General features: G+C 38.5%; 1 protein-coding gene across 5 annotated transcripts in view; it reads right to left on the bottom strand.

Annotated features, from left to right (window-relative positions):
* Positions 1-11,771, bottom strand: part of CASP8 (caspase 8) — a 47,262-nt gene extending 35,491 nt beyond the window's left edge. The window contains exons 1-2 of one of the 5 annotated variants that reach the window (XM_079130657.1): positions 11,338-11,771; positions 8,928-9,132 (exon numbers count right to left, since the gene is read on the bottom strand). Coding sequence is in view for 3 of the 5 variants with exons in the window: in XM_079130654.1 (XP_078986780.1) it covers positions 8,928-9,029; positions 11,338-11,362 (127 nt within the window). In the remaining 2 variants the exon portion in view is untranslated. Of the gene's footprint in view, positions 1-8,922; positions 9,133-11,337 lie in introns of those variants that run through there. The other 4 variants (XM_079130654.1, XM_079130655.1, XM_079130656.1 and 1 more) reach the window with 4 other exon arrangements.
* Positions 11,772-21,088: the final 9,317 nt, after the last annotated feature.

Genomic DNA, 21,088 nt, shown 5'->3' with positions numbered 1-21,088 from the left:
GTGACACTGCTTCACCAATGTTTACAGCAGCTCAATTCACAATTGCTAGATTGTGGAACTAACCTAGATGCCCTTCAATAGATGAATGGATAAAGGACCTGTGGTATATATACACAATGGAATATTATTCAACCATAACGAAGAATAAAATTATAACATTTGCAGGTAAATGGATGGAGTTGGAGAATATCAATGCTAAGTGAAATAAGCCAATCCCAGAAAACCAAAGACCAAATTATTTCTCTGATAAGTGGATGATGATACATGACAGGGGGTGGGGAGAGGAGGTAAGGGAAGAATGGAGGATGGATGGATTGTGTAGAGGGAAATAAGGGGTGGGGAGAGGGTGGGGGGAAGGAAAGAAAATAGAATGAGACAAACATCATTACCCTATGTACATGTATGATTACACAAATGGTATGACTCTACTTTGTGTACAATCAGAGAAATGATAGTTGTACTCTGTGTACAATGAATCAAAAAGAAATTAAAGAATAGCTTAGAAGATAGAAAGACCTTCTATGTTCTTAACAGGCAGAATTAATATTGTCAAAACGGACATATTGCCAAAAGTAGTATGCAGATTCAATGCAATCCACATCAAAATACCAATGACATTCTTCGCAGACTAGGAAAGAAGTCCTAAAATTCATTAGGAAAAATGAAAGATCCAGAATAGCCAAGCAATCCTGAACAAGAAGACAAGGTCAGAGGCATCATAATACCTAATCTCATATTATACTACAGAGATATAATATCAAAAATAGCATCTATTGGTATCAAAATAGACATGAAGATCAATGGAAAAGAATGGAAGACGTAGAGGCAAACTCATATACTTGTAGTCATCTGATACTTAACAAAGGCGCCAAAATAATATGTTAGAGAAAAGATGACTGGTTCTAGAAAAACTGGTTATCCAAATTAGAAGAATGAAACTTGATCCCTCTCTCTCACTCTGCACAAAAGTTAAATCAAATGAATCAAAGACAGGAATTAGACCAGAAACTTGTCAAGTGCTAGAAAAATAAAATAAGGTCCTGCTGGCACTCAATTACTTGAAAAGACCTCTAAAACTCAAGAAAAAAAACAAAGGATCAGTAAATATGATGGCATCAAATTAAAAAGCTTCGCAGAAAAATAAATGATTAAGAGCATAAAGAGAGAGCCTACAGAATAGGAGAAAATCTTTGCCAGCTACTCCTCTGACAGGAGATTAATATCCAAAATACATATTGAAAAACTCAAGAAGCTTAATATAAGAAACTCAAATAACCCAATCAATAAATGGCCAAAATAACTAAACAGACATTTCTCAAAAGAAGAAACACAAATGGCCAACAAATATATGAAAGTTTTCAACATCTCTAGCAATCAGGGAAATGAAATTTAAAATTACGCTAAGATTTCTTCTTATGCCAGTCAGAAAGACAATTATCAAATTTATTATTATTCAAATAATAATAAATGCTGTTAAGGATATGGGGGAAAGGTATACTCATGCATTGTCCTTGGGACCAAAAATGAGTATAACCACTCTGGAAAGCAGTGTGGAGATTCCTTAGAAAACTAGGAATGGAACCACCATTTGACCATGCTATCCCATTCTTTAGTATTTATCCCAAGGATCTAAAATTAGCATAGTATAGGGTTGCATCACATCAATGTTTATAGAAGCACAGTTCACAATAGCCAAGTTATGGAACCAGCCTAGATGCCCCATCAATAGATCAAGAAAACATCATACACACGCACACACACACACACACACACACCATGGGGTTTTACTCAGTCATAGAGAAAAAATGATGGCATTTGGTAAATAGATTGAATCAGAAAACAACACACTCAGTGAAATAAGTCAGAATCAGGAAATCAAGGGCTGAATATTTTCTTTCATATGTGGAAGCTAAAGCAAAATAAGGGAAAGAAGGTGGAGTCTGGATATCATAAAGATATTGGAAAGATCAGTGAGGACAGGAGGAAGGATGAGAAAGGGGAGGAAATGTGGAATTAATTTCACAAAAAGTATGTTATGTACATATATAAAAATACCACAGTGAATTTCACCTTTATGTGTCTATAAAGCACCAATCAATAATAAATAAATAAATGAGTGAAAGAAAGACCAGTAGAGGAAGGAGAATAGGGAGGGGGGGGGGAGGGATGGGGAGCACAGGGACTGAAATGAAATAAATCAAATTCCTTGCATTTATGATTTTGTCAAAATGAACTCAAATATTACATATAATTATAATGCACTAATAAAAGAAACAATGTCGTTTCCCTTTCTTGTTTATAGCAGCAGTTATTTTTGTGCATAAAAATTGAAAATACAGTAGTTTATAATATGATCACAGTTATCACTATCATAGCACATACCCTCACAAACTAAGATACACTAATATAAAAGTGGAAATTGGGCTACATATTCAAATTTGTACAACTGTTACTGGCTTTTCTTCCACTTATTATTTATGATGAACACCCACTACCACTTTTACGGCATATTTCTAATGTTTCTTGATTTATAGCATATGGACACATCAAAAGCTGATTGGAAGCAACCTCTATCTGTACTTTTATGAACAATATTGCATTTAAAGACTTTTACATATATCTTACACATATCCTTGATCATTTCCCGAGAATAAGTTGTTAGAATTGAAATTATGAGGCATAACCCCTTCTCTTCCTTTCCATCTGAAGTTTATATCATTGTTTAAATGAGTTTCTTTGACCAAGGAAACGGAGAGAGACAACCTCTTGGAAAGTTATGCACTGTGTGAGGTTTGCAAAGTTTGCAGAAACTAGATGAATTAATTGATCGAGCAATCAGTTATTGGGAAAATTCTCTTACTTAAGAAAGGCTTTTCAAATATATTCCAGCACAGTGCAACTAACAAACACTGCTGAGCCCTTCAGAGAACAAAGTAGTAAGCGCATTCCTTAAATACACTCTGTGGAAACACACATGTGCTCATCCATGGAGTCTCACAAACCACATTATGTGAGCCCTGGACAACCAGAAATGACTCAAATGTCCTTCAATAAAGGAATGGCCGGGCAAACTAAGGTACAGACACAAAACAAGAGAGCATGTAGCAGTTAAGGGTAATGTACCTCGTCTCCTGAAATAAAAGTGGGCAGACATCCGAGAAGTACTGAAAAAAAGCAAGAAAAACAAGTTACGATACCATTTAAAAAAATCTACTTTTTAAAAATATTAAAAACAATGCAATAGATTTTCAGAGATGATAGGTATATGTATAAACGGAAGAAGAAAAAATAAAAACAGTCAGAGGGCTGTGCAAGCAGACATGTTGAAGCCATGATGCTGTCCCCTTTGAAGCATGGAGAAGATGACCAGGACTTGAGGGTGAAGGAGTGAGGAAGGGAATTAGCCTTTCTTTTGTGTTTAGGAGTATACATGCAGATATTATCAGTATAGAGAAAATGCTGGTTACTGCATTTATGAGTGTGGGAAAGTGGGCGGAGCAGGGCAGGAAGTGTGACGCAGGACAAGTCCAGGCCAGGGAAGGAGACCACACCGCAGGAGTGGCACCACCACGTTCATTCTTAAAACAAAATATTACAACCTAAGTCCTTAAGAACTTAAAAGAACTGAAATCCTACTTTCCTCCCAAAATAGCAGAAACTTTCATACATCTCCCATAACCCCCCCCCCAAAAAAAAAAAACCCTAGTAAACTAACTAGAAGAAAGACATGGAGGATTTGAGCGGCACAGTTGATGAATTCTAAGCCAACCCTCATTTACTCTCAGGAGAAACCGCATTCTCCTTTTCAAGCACACATGAATTAATCACAAAAATTAACCACAATCTCCATAGATTTCCCAAAAATACAATCCATATTCTGTGGCTCCAAGGCACTGGAGTTAGGTACTCGCAATGAGGAATGGCCCAAACTAACAGGGCTGCCCACTTCACTACGGCTTTTTCAGCACATGGTGTTAGAACAACTAGGCAAACTTCTCAAAACAAACTAAAATGGGTCCTAACTGAACTCCTTATATCAAAATAAACTGCAGATGGATCAAATATTTGAACCTTTAAAAAGTACTTAAAAATGAGAATTTTTTAAATGATCTTGCAGTGATGAAGAACTTTTGCAAATATAACAGAGAAACTAAAAGCCACTTAAGGTTGAAAAATGTCCTCAAACAACAAGTAAAATATTTTGCAAAGGAACCCAAACAAAATTTTAAAATAAACTTGCAGTGGGGGAAAAAACAGGAACATAGATGATTTTTAATGGGGGAGGGGCTAATTTTCTTAAGGTTCCCGTAAGTCAGTTTTTTTCAGATGAAAGAAGCCATTAACCACAATACATAAACAAGTAAGGATCACAAGCAGACAGTTCACAGAAAAGTACCAGTGGCTTTCAATTTTAAGACAAGTAATTTTTAAGCATTTGAAAAGATGTTCAATTTCTTTTCTGTTTTTGAGATGAGGGCATTGCTATAGTGCCCAGGCTGGCCTCGAACTCACGATCTGCAGCTTCGGCATCTCAAGAAGTTGGGATAACAGGCATGTGCCATCATCCCAGCTAAAATGCTCAATTTTATTTACAATAAGAAAAAAGCAAATTGAAATTATAACAATAGGACATTTTTCAACTACCATCTTGGCAAAATACAAAAATTACAATACACAATGTTGAGATGGTGGAAATAGAAACACATAGGTTTTTTTTTTTTTTTTTTTTTTTTTCCAGTACTGGGAATTGAGCCCAGTGGCCAATGAATACCACTGAACTGCGTCCCCAGCCCTTTTAATTTTTCTAAATTTTGAGACTTCCTGCCTCAGCCTCTTGAGTCACTAGAATGATAGGCATGCACTATGGTGCCCAGCAGGTAGATACAATTTGCCCTTCTCTGTTGAAATATAAAATGCACTTGGAACCCACGATTTAATTTTCAGGAGTCTGATTTAATTTCCTATATTCACCTAAATATAAGTGTACTAAAAAGCAGTACATTTCATTGCAGTATTACTTGAAATAACAAAAGAGCAAAAACAAGTATTTATCAGCATAAGAAGGGTAAAGTAAGCTGTCATATACAAGGGAACTCTATTCAGCTATTAGACAGATGGGAAGATGGATTGGATATTTGTTGACCTACATAATGCATTAATTTGTATATTCATAAATTAATGTGAATTAATGGATGTATTTGTGTATTCCCAGAAGAGCTCTGGTTCACACAGGAGGCTGCTTCACTGGTACCTAAGGAAAGCAGAACTGTGGACCTGGGCATGTACGTGGGAAGATAAGGGGCAGAAGTGAAAGTGAGTCTTGCTTTTTGAAATTTCTTTGCCCCCTTGGACAATTTTATTGATTGCAATTTTTATCGTGTGCCTGCATTATGTGTTCTAAATGTACTTAACACTTAAAATCTCTTAAAGACCTATTTTCATTTATATGCTAGAAAAGATCTAAACTATGTCCAGTTCTGTTTAATAGCATTAAGTCAACTGTCCTTAAATTTTCAAATCAATTTTAACCTCTGTTAAAGTCCAAAGACAAATACCTAATAATATCTCTATTTTCACACTTATTTAGGAATGCAGATCACATTCAAGGGATAATGCAGACATTCTCAACAAAGACACCTTTGGAATAAAGCAAGGAATAAGCATTCAAAAGAGAATGAAGGGGATTGGAGTTGTGGCTTGGGATGTGGCTCAGGGTACAGTGCTCGCCTAGCAGGCATGAGGCCCTGGGTTCAGTCCTCAGTACCACATGGAAATAAAATAAAGGTGTTGTGTCCAACTACAACTAAAACAAAATTTTTTTAAAAAAAGAGAGAGAGAACGAGGGCCATCTCAAGAATGAGAAGCAGCTCACCTACTATTTTACTGCTTTTCCTACCAAATATTTTACGCATATATATTTTCCCTTATATTTGAACACATAATATTTTTTGCAGTATAAGTGGGCTTTGTTACTAATAATTTTGCAGGTACATCTTGATATCTTTATTTTTTTCTTCTACTGCATGAATTTCAAATTCATAAATCATTTACTATATGGATGGACCGTGATGTACATATCCAGTCTCTTGTCACATTGAGAATGATCTTAAAGTGCATATCTCTGAATACATCTCTAATTATTTTCTTAGAATAATTTCCTGAAAGTAATATTATAAGAAAAAAAATGTTCTGAGGCTGGGGCAACATGAGTTTGAATATAATGTGATTGACACTTGTCTCCTGTGGTCATCTAAGCTCACTCATTTCATTACCTTTGCAATACTTCTGAAGTGGATTTTCCATCAAATCTTAAAGGACACTTAGGAGGTAAAATGCCTAGGAGGATTCTTTCCTGGTCCAGAAAAGCATCTGGTTTTCCAGGACACACATGGGATATGATATTTGGTCTTTTTTGGGTTTTTGTCTTTTGTTTAGGTTGCACATCTCTCTAGTTATAGCACTCAGGAAATGATCACTTTGCATAGGATTAATAACACCGTGAGAATCAGGCAAACGCAAGGACAGCCAGCTCTGCAAGAACAAGGACATCGTGGGTCTAGTTATACGAGACCCAGCTTCACCGTGCAGACTCATGGGCTGCAAAATTTGTTAGGCTAAATTTTTGTTTTTTTAATAACATTTGTTGTTGTATCTTCCTATTCCCCAAAATGAAAGCAAAATTTGTTTCACAGAGAAAGTGCAGAATAGTATGAAAAGAAAATAAAAATCACTTAAAATCTTGTCATTTAGAAGTAATTATCTGACCATACTTGATATTTTTCCCCAAATTTATTCACATACACACATACACACATAAATGTGTGTGTGGGTGGAATATATATATTTATAAAAATTTGTATATAAAACATAAAATTTAAATATTTTGCCATATAATTCATGTATTAAGTAATAAATCCATATATTTGGATTATATAATATGTAAGTACATTTAATATTTTATATATTTATGCCCCCAAAATTTAGATATAAATAAATGCTTATAATATATAAATGTTTATAATTTACTTTTCCATATAAATTTTAAAATATTTTTCTTGTCTCATTTTACTACAAGCCTTGGAAGAAACTGATATCATTGTCCTCATTTTACGATTTTACTAAAACACAACTTGGAAATCAACTAGTAAGACAGAGCTAGGCTAAGATTTAAAATCTCACTCAATGGATAAAGAAAATGTGGTACATACACATGATGGAAGATTACTCATCCATAAAGAAGAGTGAATTATGGCATTTGCCAATAAATGGAGAGAACTGAAGATTATCATGCTAAGTGAAATAAGCCAATCCCAAAAAACCAAAGGCTGAATGTTCTTTCTGATATGCAGATGCTAACACACAATAAGGGAGTGAAGGGAAAAACAAAAGCTCATTGGATTAGACAAAGGGGAATGAAGGGAAGTGAGGGGGGAATTGAAATAGGAAAGACAGTAGAATGAATCAGACATCACTTTCCTATGTTCATATATGAATACACGACCAGTGTAACTACACATCATGTACAACCACAAGAATAGTAGTTATACTCCGAGTATGCATGATATGTCAAAATACATTCTACTGTCATGTATAACTATTTAGAACAAAAAAAGGGGGGGAAGAAGAAGAAATTTTAAGTGCTTGCCTTGCAAGCACAAGGCCCTGGGTTCAATCCCCAGCACCGGAAAATAAATTAATTAATTAATTTTAAAAAATTGTTTTCAAGTCTCAAGATTTTCAATAGCAGATGCTCTAAAGGTTCATATTTTATTCTTGTTACAGTTGAAAGGCTGTGAGAGAATTTAATGAAGAAAGGCTAATAATCATAATATTTTAATGGTTAAAATTACAAAATGAAACAAAAAAATCTTAAAAGTCCAAAATAACCAAACCTGAAAAATATAGGGGAATTTAACAGATGCATTACAGCAGAGAGCAGGTCTGAGCCTAACAAGCCAGGGTGAGAGGCTAAATCAAAACATCAGCCTCTCATTCCAGAGTCGACTCTACCACCACCTTACCTGCCATGATTAATCTCATTGAATAACTGTGCAGCATCCAGCTCCTCAGTGATTTGGACAACTACCTCAAAGTGCAGGGGCAGGGGACAAAACTCACATGACAAAAGTCTGCATGCCATTCAAAGCTTGAGAGTCCCTGAAAGACCTTCTCAGGGCCAAACTCAAGGGATACTATTGCCGCTGTTTCCAGTTCAGGGTGGCCGCCCAGACTGTAGGCTCCCCAGAACCTGACAAACATCCGCTCTGCACACAAACACTACCCACAGCAGGGCCCTGAGACTAGAATATTAATGAACCAGTAGAGGCAGTCAACCCTCAACAAAATCTATAACTAACCCTGTCATTTGTAAGTTGAATGCAATTCATAACTTCACCTGTAAAATGCTTAACCCCACAAAAGTACACATTTGCTATTTTAAATCTATACTTCCTGTTATATTGTTCTCTGAACTGTTCTGTTTCTTGTTAATTTCTTTAAAAAAAGATTGAACTGCTAAGAGTGTGTGTGTGTGTGTGTGTGTGTGTGTGTGTGTGTGTGTGTGTGTGTGTTGGTGGGTGGGGAACTGTAGCGATCAAATCAATTGAGATTTAAATTTCAGTGTTGGTTTCTTTTCTTCGACAAGTTTGGCTGAGATGAGGCCTTTGTACAAACAGTTCTACTTGGAACTTTTCAGAAACCCCAGGACTGCACCAACCTAAGCTGGCAGGGCCTTGGGGTCTGGACACTGTGTGGGGCCTCAGGAAGGCTCCCAGAGTCCTAACTCCCACAGCCAACTCTCATGGCTCCCCATCAACAATCAATACAGGGAACGCCTCCATGGCCACATGGCCTCCGCAGCCCACATTCGGCAGCCCAGAAAGTTCTAGAATGAAAGACCTTCCTCATAAAAGCCCAGCTGACCTTACCAGATGCAAATCCTGGGTCCCTCACAACAGCAATGCCTTCCTCGCAGGTCTCTTGTCGGACTATCTGTGCATCTAAGATGACAGCCAAAGGCGAAAGAAGACCTGGAGGGCAGAGTTCTTTTTACTTCCTGCTTGCTGAGTCACAAACACTATACGAAGAGGGCTGGCCTCTGAGCAGCTTGAGTGGCACCGTCTACTTCTCCAGCTGAAAAGAATAAGCTGGGGAGTATGAAGCACAGCTAGGCAGGAATCCTGGACACCCGATTTTGGTCTGGCTGTGACTTGGATGGGTCAATTAACTTCCTGACCCCATTCCCTCATTCCACATGAACAATTTAGACCAGATGATAACCAAGAACACTTTCTCTTCAAATTGTAGAACCTTAAAGATTTTTCTGTTAACCATTATGACTTTAATCTTTTTCATTCACTAAATATCAACACCTACCTGAGAGACCTAGAAACCTGGACACTGCAGGGACCTCCTCAAGGCTCTCTGGGAGTTTGTTGCCTCCCACAGCTAACTCTCCTTGTTTACCCGAGGATGCTCTCTGTGGTCCCACTACCTCCAAAATCAAAGGCCTTCCTCTAGCCATCTTTCCAAAGAGGCAAACCCTGGGGCCCTCACTGAGCTGGGCCCTGGGAATACAACAGGTGCACAAAACACACACAATCCCCTGACTTCAGGCTGAGTGAGTTAAAATGTTTTCTGATGTTAAAAATAGAAAAAGAAAAATTAAGCATCTTTCTTCTTTGTAACTGCCTTTTCTGGATGCCCTCAGAGGGCAGGGACCCCACTTAGAACCAAGAGGATTGAATAAGGTGTCTGAAAGTGGCTCTTCACCCAGGAGGGCCAGGTGAAGGTGACCTCTTGATGTGGGTGCTCTATAGCTGACACTTGTTTCTTCCCAGGGATGCCTGAGCAGGAACACAAATCCACCCCAGGAAGTGTTCTCCGACTTCCTAAGGCTTCCCAGCATCTGACACAGCCTCCACTCCAGCTTTGTCCCACTGCTTTGTGACAACTTTGTGCACTAGGTCTTGGCTTTCTGGGGAAGCAACCACAGCTTTCATATCTGTGGGACATGGGTGAGAAACCTGGAGCATACAGAAACTGCCTACAAATCAACAACAAAAAGAAACTCTGAAGGGAGATAACAGGTATGAACATGGAGTTCCCTGCCCGGGACACTCAAATAGCGAAAGTGTAGGAAGGCATGCTCAAACACATCAGCAGCCTGCAAAATGCAAAATAAATCAAGGAGGTACTCATTTGTCCCTATTGGTCGGCAAAGGTTTTCAAATTGGATCAGGCCAGGGATTGGTGGGCAGGTGGGGCTGTGGAAATAAATGCGGGGCTTGGTCTGATCGGCATCCATATCTCCACCAGCAACCCTTCTGCCACGAACCAACTGAGTTCTTATATTGTCCTCAGAATTTGTGAGAGCCAGAAATGTGAATTTGATCACTATGCATTGTATACATGCATCTGATTATCAAACCATACCCCTGAAAGGTGTCCAAATATTATGAATCCATTAAAAATAAATTTTAAAGAAACGAAAAGACTATGTCATGTAACACCAAGCACTGGTTTGAAATTGGTACCTGGCCAAGTCGATAGAACTTGAAGAGCGGAGTGCTCATTAAAAAAAAAAAAAAAAAAAGAAAGAAAAAGAAAAAGTAAGAAATGAAATAAGCAAAGTACAATAGGACTAATATTAATATGTGATGATAATTGTGAACACTTACTGGGTACCTAGTAGTGCCTGTCACTGTCAGTGGTTGACAGGTTTTATCTCCTTCATCTTAACAATGCTCTTGGGATGTATTATTTAATTCAATTTAATGATGAAAAAACAGAAATACAGAGAAATTACTTGCCTGAGGCCACATAGTTTAAAAAATAGCATACTCACCCAAAACAAAAACCTACTTTGATATAGATAAATTCAGGGACGTGTGTCAAGAGCGTTAGAGAGCTGTTCTAGAAGACCAAGAGGGTGGGGGGGAGGAGGCCCACGTGAGTATCAGGGATGAGGACGCCAGGCATCATGATCCCACAGAATGATTAACTCGGAGCCAAACAAAACAAACAGGAGCCGATCAATAAAGTTTTCTGCAATCTCCAAACTGGTTCAGAGACAGTGCCTGGGCAGAGGTGTGGGGAGGCTGCGGGACGAAAGTGCAGCAGAGAAACCCAGGCTTCCACGGACAGAAAGAGTTGCAGGGCAGCGACTGTGATTCAGAGAGGAAGCACAGAGATGTGGACCTGGTAGAAAGTGTGTCCCCAGCTGGGCAGGACAGAGCCGCCTCTCAAGTAAAAGAGGGCAGAAATGAGCAGCGTGGGTCCCCCCCCCCCCCCCCCGAGTTTCTAGTAGAAGAAGCCACGTCTGCACCAGGCACTCACCTGTTCCAACCTTTCCCGGGACCATCCCTGTCACCACGTCCCCCAAACTGCCTAATTCCAAGTGCTCCAATATCCAAGACTTGTCCACAGGGGAGAAAATCCTGGAAACAAAAGACTGGAGCGGGGTGGGGGACTCCAGGAAGGAGCTTTTTTTTTTTTACTTTCGATCACTCTACTGGCTTGTCTGCCTTCTTCAGCTCGCCTCTTCCTGTTTCTCTGTTCTCCCGTTCAGAATTTACTAGTGAATTTGATGCAGAACTTTTAAAATATTACCAGAGATAAAGCAAGGAGCACCTGTGAAAGAAAACATTTCCTTCCAGCCGCAGGGTAGACTCTGGTCTTCAGCAAGAGAGAAAGAAAAGTTCTCAGTCAAAAGGACTAGAGTAAACTTCACACCCCAAACTGGGAGGACAGAGATGACTGGCTCCCACAGGAAACAATATTTAAAGGAGCCGGTGCTGATTCCCAGCCTCTCCAGAGGGAAATGTCAGCTAATTCAATGCACCAACTGCCAACAAGAGAGCTGGACACGCTTTGTTGGGAAGCATTTGCAATGACTCAGTTTAGTACAAATAACCCTGGGTGTGGCGAGTTCTGTGCTGTTCTTTGCACAAAACTCGTGGGTGTAGGGGATTTTCCCTGTGCACTAGTCCAAATCTCAGCTGGGAATCATCGACCAATCCCCTCCCCCAAAATCATATGTCAAGGACTCTTCTTAAAGGATCACAGCTGATCTGTAGCTGAACGTGGGGAAATTGTACACACACAAAAAGGAGAAGGGGTGCTGGCCCAGATCCAGCAGAGACAACAATACTTGAGTCCCTGGCCATGTTCTCAGAAGTTCTCAGGAGCTGTAGCCCACGTCATTGCTGTGGTAAATGTGGAATAGAAGCCTTGGGAATGTGCTGTGGCCCCACGCCATCTTTTTGCCACTCTTAACCTTTTTCCTGTTTGAATTTCTAAAAGAGTTTTCTGCCCTTTCACCTTCACATGGTATACATTTTCATAAGCAAAGTAGCATCACTAGTGCCACAACTGTATATTGCATCCCTTTCGTGAACTGTGACTAATTCTCACAGCAGTGCAAGGGATCATCTCCCATGTTATAGATGACAAGACTGAGGCTCAGTCACATGAATTGAAACTCCATCCCAAGAAAAGGTTTTTCCCGCTATCTGATAGGACTTGAGCTCCTTAAGATCCATGAGCTGGTGTATAGGGGTGGAAGAGGTGGAGACCTAACCTTTCTTCTCTCTCTCCCACAGACTTCCAAGTTGCCAAATTAATTAAGCACCTTCGTAGGTACCATCTTGTTCCAATGCAAGTTGTGGTCAAATGGAACATCTGGGAAAAGGGGTGTAAGATACACCATTGGGGCTCTCTTGGCCTCAGCACTAGAGGCTTCTTTTCTCCTACACTTGATCCCATCTTACATGAATTTCTGACTTCTGCTCACACACTTTGCCACTAGGAGGGACTTCTGGCTGATTGATTCTGTGGTAAATAATTACATTTATACTTTCAGCACTATTTGAGTATTTCTTTTATAAAAGTCATGCTGACACCTGCCTTCCACCTACCAATGAAGATATACATATAGGCATTAGTAGGAGATTTCCAAGAATCTAAATATTCTCAATTCATAGAGCATATGACACCATACCAAGTAAGATGGTGTTATGGTTTAGATGGGAGATGTCCCTCAAAAGTTCATGTGTGAGACAAGACAAGACGGTTAGAGGTGAAATGATTGGATTATGAGATCCTTAACCCAATCAGTGGGTTAATCCCTTGGTAGGGATTAACTGAGTGATGACTGTAGGCAGGTAGGGGTTGCTCGAGGAGGTGGGTTATTGATGACATGCCTTTGGGGTGCATATTTTTTGAGCTAAGCTTAGTTTCTCTCTGTCTCTGCTTCTTGGTGACCATACTTTCTTCTGTCACACCTTTCTACCATGATGTTCTGCCTTGCCTTGGGCCCCAAAGAATTGAGTCAACCACCTATGGACTGAGACCTCTGAAACTGTGAGCCCCAAAATAAACTTTTCCTCCTGAAAATTGTTCTTGTCAGGTCTTTTGGTCAAGCAATGAAGAAACTGACTAAAACAGATGGAAACCCCAAACAGGGCAGACGCTCGTTCTCAGTTTGAGTGCCAGATGATATTACCAATGCTGCTCATACAAACATGTGCTTGTAAGCAGTTGTTATCACTGTTGAGATCATTTAATCAGAAAGTGCTGTGCACAATCTGTCTTTGACCCTCACTGAGGTTGTTAATAGCACAACTTTAGCTTTGAAGGCATGACAGAACCTCAAATTCCTTGGCCCAAATAGTATTAGATAAATGCATAGCCTTCAATTTCCTGCTAGTCAAGGAGAGGACTATGTGATTGGCAATGACTTATTTTGTACCTGGATCGATGAGTCTGGCAAAGTAAAAGCATTTGATAGGCTTAGGAAAAATTCTGTCTCTAAAGTAGACACAATGCATTACCTTTTCTTGGCTTGACCATGGTTGGGGCTTAGGGTTATGCTGTATCTTCCAGAGAGGCCTTACCATACTGCTTAGAATGATCTTGATCATGACCCTAGTCTGCTGTGACCTCAGACTAATAACCTGATTCATCACATAGTCTCTTAAAGATCAACTTATTTGGATCCATGATAGAATAATCTACGTTCCTCTTCTGAGTTTCAAAAAATCAAAAGATGAAGTTGAGGAGTCTGGTTTCAGGTCAAAATCCTATGTGGGAATCTTTCTGGCCTGCCCATAGGCAATTACAAAGGCTTTACCTGGCAGGCCTCCCAAGGGAAAACCATCTTCCCCACAAAGACTCTGGCAGGGTCAGTGGCGGCAGCATCTGAAGGGAGATGCAATCAGGAAACTTATGCTCTTCTCAAGTTGGCAACAGCTTTTGAATGTTCAATGAACGTGTCAAGTCCTCTAACTCCAACACTTAGAATGTGGTGATTGTTATCAAATTGGGGATTTTTCCATCCTCTTAGCTTTCTAGCTTTTTATAAAAATACAGAAGGAACCAAGCACAGTGCCACACACCTGTGATTCCATATACTTGGGAGACTGAGGCAAGAAGATCACAAGTTCATGGCCACTTAATGGCAACTTAATGAGACCATGTCTCAAAATAAAAAATGAAAAGAAGTAATGATTTTGTTCATGGTATAGTGCTCCTGAGTTCAATCTCCAGTCTTAAAAAAAAATATGTATAAGAGGCATTAAATTATTCAAAAAAATTTCAGGTTCTGTGGAGATGGTTATAGGATTTTTCTACAACAGTGTTTTAAAAGGGAATTACTTATATTGTGCTTGTGGATTCAGGGCTATGTGCACCTTGCAAACTAAGTTGGGATCTAGCCATAAATATAACCGGCCCATGTGGAAGAATAGAGCATTCTGAACCACTTTTAGTTTAGACTGCTGCCTGATTGTAGAATTGCAAACAAAGCCAATTAAGATTTTAAAAAATGAGTTAGGAAAATTTTTTCTGTCTTGCATCTACCTCAATACAGAAAATGTCCTGTGTGCAAATTGACCATAAATTTCTATTCATTACTTATTAAATGGAAATGCAATATTGATCTTTTTATGTATATGAATTCTTTTTCATCATTTTATCAATTTTATTTTATTGTGGTAAGAACACTTAAATGAGATCTACCCCCTTAATAGATTTTTTCAATGTACAATACAGTATTGTGGACTATTCTGTACAATGTTGTACAGAAAATCTCTAGAACATACTTAACTTAACAGAAACATGATGACTTTTTGATTAGTAACTACCCATTTCCCAGACTCCCCAGCTCCATTCTTGTGTAAGTTTGGCTATTTCAAATACCACATGTGGAATCATGCAGTATTTGTCTTTCTGTGACTGGCACATTTCACTTAGCAGAATGTCCTCAAGGTTCACCCTTGTTGTCACAAATGACACAATGTCCTTCCTTTTTAAGGTTAAATAGTATTTCATTTCTTTATCCATTCATCTCTTGGTGGAAATTTATGTTGCTTACACATTTTGGCTACTGTAAATAGTACTTCTATGAAAATGGAAGTGTGATATACTTTTTTTTTTTTTTTTGATGATGCTGAGGACTGAACCAAGGGCCTTGTACATACTAAGCAAGTGCCCTAACATGGAGCCATATCACTGCCCTTGTAATATACTTTAAAATCAGGGTATGTGTGGGCTGGGGATATAGCTCAGTTGGTAGAGAGCTTGCCTAGCATGCACAAGGTCCTGGGTTCAAGCCCCAGCACCACCACCAAAAAAAAAAAAAAAAAAAATAGAGTGTGTAATATCCCTCTAGCTTTATTCTTTTTCCTCAAGATTGTTACAGCTTGAGAAAGATCCAAGATGGCGGAATAGAGGCAGTAACGTTCCTGGCTGCTCCGTTACATGAAACCAAGAAAGCAGACATGCAGCTTCTCTGCAAGGTGGGTCAACCAAAAAAAAAAAAAAAAAAAAAAAAAAGGGCAGGGGGAACTTTACTGGAACCTAAAACTGAACATTCAAATCAGGCCAGAGACATAGGAGCTTGGATATAATCAAATAAGGAAAAATCATCAGAGGCACAGCCACTGCCACAGCCAGGCCAGAAGCTCCAGCCAGGGAGGTCCTTCCATGAACATAATAGAGGGATAAGGAAATTAAAGGAAACTACACTTCTAGGGAGGCCTGAGGTGTGTCTGGGTACAGAGCGTTTAGAAACCAAGGAGATTGCCCAACAAACATGAAAGACTTGCTGTATGATATCCACGTGGGGAAAAAAGTTGCCATCTTCCCGGGTGGCATGTAGAGGACAAAGGAACCATTTTGCAGCTGCCAAAATGGTTGGGGGTGGCAACTGAGGGACTGATTCCTGGCAAACCTGAGTTTGGTCCAAAATACAGGCCTGGTTAATGCATGCTGCACAACAAAGAGAGTGCTTGAATGACCAAAAGAAAATAAAACATGGAGAGAGGTTTTCCACATGGGAAAAATGGTCATGGAAACCCACTGGCTCCACCCATCACACTCCAGGACCAGCTGGGAGAGATATATCTGGTGGGGGTGGGAGAAATTGTTTGGAGACTGAACCCAAGACCAGGAAACTGGGGTCTGCAGGTGACATAGGGGACCACAAAAGTGAAACCCAGGGGAGATCCCTGGGATAAAATCTTCCAGCGTAGACCAGCAAGTACTGGGCACTGAGGTGGCTGATTTAAAATCTCCACACCAAATAGCATTCCAGCAATCCAGAGGGTGGACCATCACACTCCAGAAGGCTGCACCTAAAACTGTTGAGAATATTTTGAACTCCAACAGAAAAAATTCTTTAACTTTTCAAGTTTTTTTTCTTTTCTTTTTTTGTTTTTAATTCTTTTTCACTATTTAAATTGACCTTAATATTACATGGACATTTGTAGTTTCCTTTTTTTTAATCTTCTCATCTCTAATATTTTTGAAGGCAGTTATTTTACATGGATTACTTTTTTGTGAACTAGGATATTTGCTTAGTATATTTTAGTTTTGTTTTGTATTATTTTATTTTTATTCTATTTTTTTAAAATCTCTGCTTTATATATATATATATATATATATATATATATATATATATATATATATACTTTAACCTGTTTCCCTGATTCTCTCTCTTCTTCTACTAACAGTATCTGTTGTTCTTTCTTTCACTCTTCCTTTAATCTTTTACTTCTGTCTTCTATTCTTCTCCCTCATAATCATCACATCCTATATCATTTCTGTTCTCTCCCTATCCACCATGAAAGTAAACTCTTTTGCAAACTTGCTGCTTATGCTATAGTCAATAACTGATCACATAATTTCTGTTTATTGTGATAATTAACATTATAGACATCATAGTAGAAACTATTTGGTTTAAAGTTCTACATTGTTTGCATTGGTTGTTGTTATTTGTCTCCCCCTAAACAGTGAAGTATTGGAAACTTTCAGGTACACTGTAAGTCCACAGGGTAGAAACTCTACCTGAAATCCATACTGTTAGATGGGTAAACACACAAACAACATGAAAAAGTAAGGGAACAAATCACCCCAAGCAAACCAAGATACTCCAATAACAGAATCCATCCACACTAGTGGAAGAAATGTCAGAGAAGGAGTTCAGAAAGTACATAAATTAATCTGTGAAGTAAAGGATGATGTAAGAGAGCAAATACAGGTAGCAAAGGATTGCTTCAATAAAGAGAGATTCTGGAGGGAAAAAAACCTTGAAATGAAGGAAATGATAAACCAAATTAAAAATTCAATAGAAAGCATCACCAACAGACTAGACCACTTGGAAGACAGAACCTCAGACAATGAATATAAAATACATAATTTTGAAAACAGAGTTGACCACACAGAGAAGATGTCAAGAAACCTTGAATAGAATTTCCGAGATTTATGGAATAACATGAAAAAAACAAATTTAAGATTTATCAGGATAGATGAAGGCACAAAGGTACAATGCAAAGGAATGCACAATCTTTTCAATGAAATAATATCAGAAATTTCCCAAAATCTGAAGGATAAAATGGAAAATCAAATACAAGAGGCTTACAGGACCCCCAAATGTGCAAAATTACAACAAACCCAAATGAAGGCACATTATAATGAAAATAGTTAGCATACAGCATAAGGATAGAATTTTAAAGACTGCAAAAAAAAAAAAAAAATCAAATTACATATAGGAGGAAACCAACACAGATCTCAGCTCTTTTCTCAACCCAGACCCTTAAAGATAGAGAGGCCTGGAATAATATATACAAAGCTCTGAAAGAAATGGATGTCAACCAAGAATCCTATATCCAGCAAAATTAAGCTTCAGATTTGAAGATGAAATAAAAACCTTACATGATAAACAAAAATTTAAAAAACTTTCAACCCGAAAGCCTGTACTTCAGAATATTCTCAACAAAATATTCCATTAAGATGAAATTAACAAAAAAAAAAAAAAAAAAGAAAGAAAGAAAGAAAAGAAGAAGTGAAAACCAGCACAGCAAAGGGAGGAACTAAAGGAATAGTCAAAGGAGAAATTAATTCAAATTAAAAACTAGTAATTAATCAAAATGACCAGGAACACAAATCATATCTCAATAATAACTGTGAATATTAATGGCCTAAACTCTCAACCAAAAGACATAGATTGGCAGATTGGCTTTAAAAAGAAAGATCCAACAATATTCTATCTCCAAGTGACTCTCTCATAGGCAAAGATAATACATATAGAGAATGAGAAATTCACAAGATAATGAGGCCTGAGAAAAAGAAGTAAAAACGAAGGCCATGCACTGATAGTCCTCATCTCCTAAGACAAAGTGTTTTCCAGGTGCTGGCTGAATTTCCTACACTGATTCACCTTGTTACTACACTAGGCTTCAAACCTGAGTTCATCACATCTCAGAAGGACAGAATCAAGAGGCCAGACTTACTTTTCTCACCAGTACAGGCTCCCCATCAGAGCAGGAAACTAATGTTAATTATTCATTAAATATACCCCCATGCTTTCACCATAATCATGGGGACCCTTCACATAAATTGTTAAAATGGACTAAATGTGTTACACCTTATCCACAAAATTTTTATGTTGCAGGAAAACAGGTTATAGATTGGGGGTCACATGGAGTATTAATGGATGCTCAATCTAAAGATATGGGATGGACATACGATCATAAGAGCAGTTTAACTCAGGTGCATAAAATGACATTGTTTTAGTCAGGTTCTCAAGAAGTATGGTTATAAAAGGGGGATTTATTAGATTGGTTTACACAACCAGACGCTGGATAGTCCAAAATGGCCATCTGCAGCCGAAGAACTGGAAGAACCAGCAGCTGCACAGTTCAAGATGCGGAAGTCCCAGAATAAGAAAAACCAATAGTGCTACCCTAGTCCAAGACCAAGGTTCCTGGAGAATCACTGGCAGAGTCCCCTTTGGAAGAGTGAAGAAACGAGAATCTGATATCCTCAGACAATCAAAGCAGCAATCAAGAACCCATTCAAGAAGAGTCAAGCTTGTATCTATATCTGCTTCCTTGTTCTTCCAGCTTTTATTCCATCCTATTTGGTGGAGCTGCCCATGCTTAGGGAGGGTCTCCACTTCATTTTCTATCCCACATCCCAATTATTCCTAGACACACATCATTGATACCTTCAGAAGCCTCTTAATCATCGGCATCTCTTAATCCAATCAAGTTGACAATTCAAATTAACCATTACAGACATAGAGGCCCACATCATCCAGTATTGTTATAAAGGGGAATTATCAAACCCACCCTGAGAATGGTTTTTGAGCCAATCCAGGATACCATATGGAAACTAGGTTTAACTCAGGAATATTTTCAAGTCTGGAATGGTGAGTCTCAATATGGGAAATTAAAAACACTTATCCCCCTCAACTCTTCCTTTTATAAGGAATTCTACCTCACAGCATGTGTATTAAATTCCTATGTTTTATTATCTGGGCCCATTCAAATAAGATTTTGCCTCACAAAATATATACCATGTTACCTGTGAAAACTGTATGTTGCAGCACTGTATTAATCTGACCATATGGCAGGACCTCAAACTGTTATGATTCTTAAGAGGCCAGTAACTACCTGGCTTTCCATAAAACTAAGAAAACCATGGCAGGGAATACCATCAGTAGCATTCAGGCATAAGCTGCTAAGACATTTAAATAACAGGGTTAAATGGTTTATCAGGTTGTTAATAGCTCGTGTTGTTGGTCTGGCTGGCCTCATTGCCTCTGCCTCCACAGCAGCAGTGGTCTTATACCAAGAAGTTCAAACAATACGTTACCTTCAGCAACTTCATAAGAATTATACTGAAACCTTGCAGACTCAAGTATGTATTGACCAGGAAATTCTAAGTGAGCTTCAGCAACTAAAAGATTCTGTTATCTGGCTAGGAGAACAAGTACAAGATTTTTGATGGACCCAGAGACTCCAAAGCCATTATAATATTGCTCACTTTCCCATACAATGACACTGAGGTTCAATGGCAGAGGTATGTAATCATTTAGTGCAACTTGATTCTTTTCACAATCCTCTTTGGATGTATTAATACTACAGTCTCAGGTCCTGGCCATGGCTAATGCCCATCCACCTACTTTTGATGATGAAAAAATTTGGAGCAGTTTAGCTAAAGAACATCTTCCCTTACCCTTTTAAGTACTTTTCTACACATATAGCTAGGTTACTATCCTTGACAATATTGTTCATTGTGTCTCTGGCCTTATTTTATGTAATTTGTTGAAGAGGATGGAGACAACTAAACCACTAGGAAAATATGGTTCCGAGATTAATCATGCTTGCTATGTTCCAAAAGAACCAAACTCATGAACTCATGGGAAGAACACCCCAAATCAGATTGGTCCTTGACTAAAATTAACAAAGCCCTCAATTATGTTACACATTAAAATCATTTTTCTTAACATTAACAAATTAGCCTTCCACACTAGAATTATGCCTTTAACTTTAGTAAGCTAATTAGTCTTCATTCTATACCATGTAATTATTTCCCCTAACCTAACAAATTAATCTTCACATATTATTATAATGTTTTTCTTTTCCTTACTTTTAGCTTTACAGTTGTTTGTTTGTTTTGTTTTTTAAATAAAGTGGGCGGAAGTCCCGCAGCCGTGGTGTTGTGTTGTGGGGAAGAAAGACGGATTTGTAAACTCTGGAGTCAGGTTCTGCCTGCCGGGGCCGCTGTGGAGACCCTGGGGTGA

Source organism: Sciurus vulgaris (assembly GCF_902686455.1).
Source record: "Sciurus vulgaris genome assembly, chromosome: 3".
Taxonomy (NCBI): domain Eukaryota; kingdom Metazoa; phylum Chordata; class Mammalia; order Rodentia; family Sciuridae; genus Sciurus; species Sciurus vulgaris.
The sequence above is the reverse complement of the archived record's forward strand: the minus strand, read 5'-3'. Positions and strand labels throughout refer to the sequence as shown.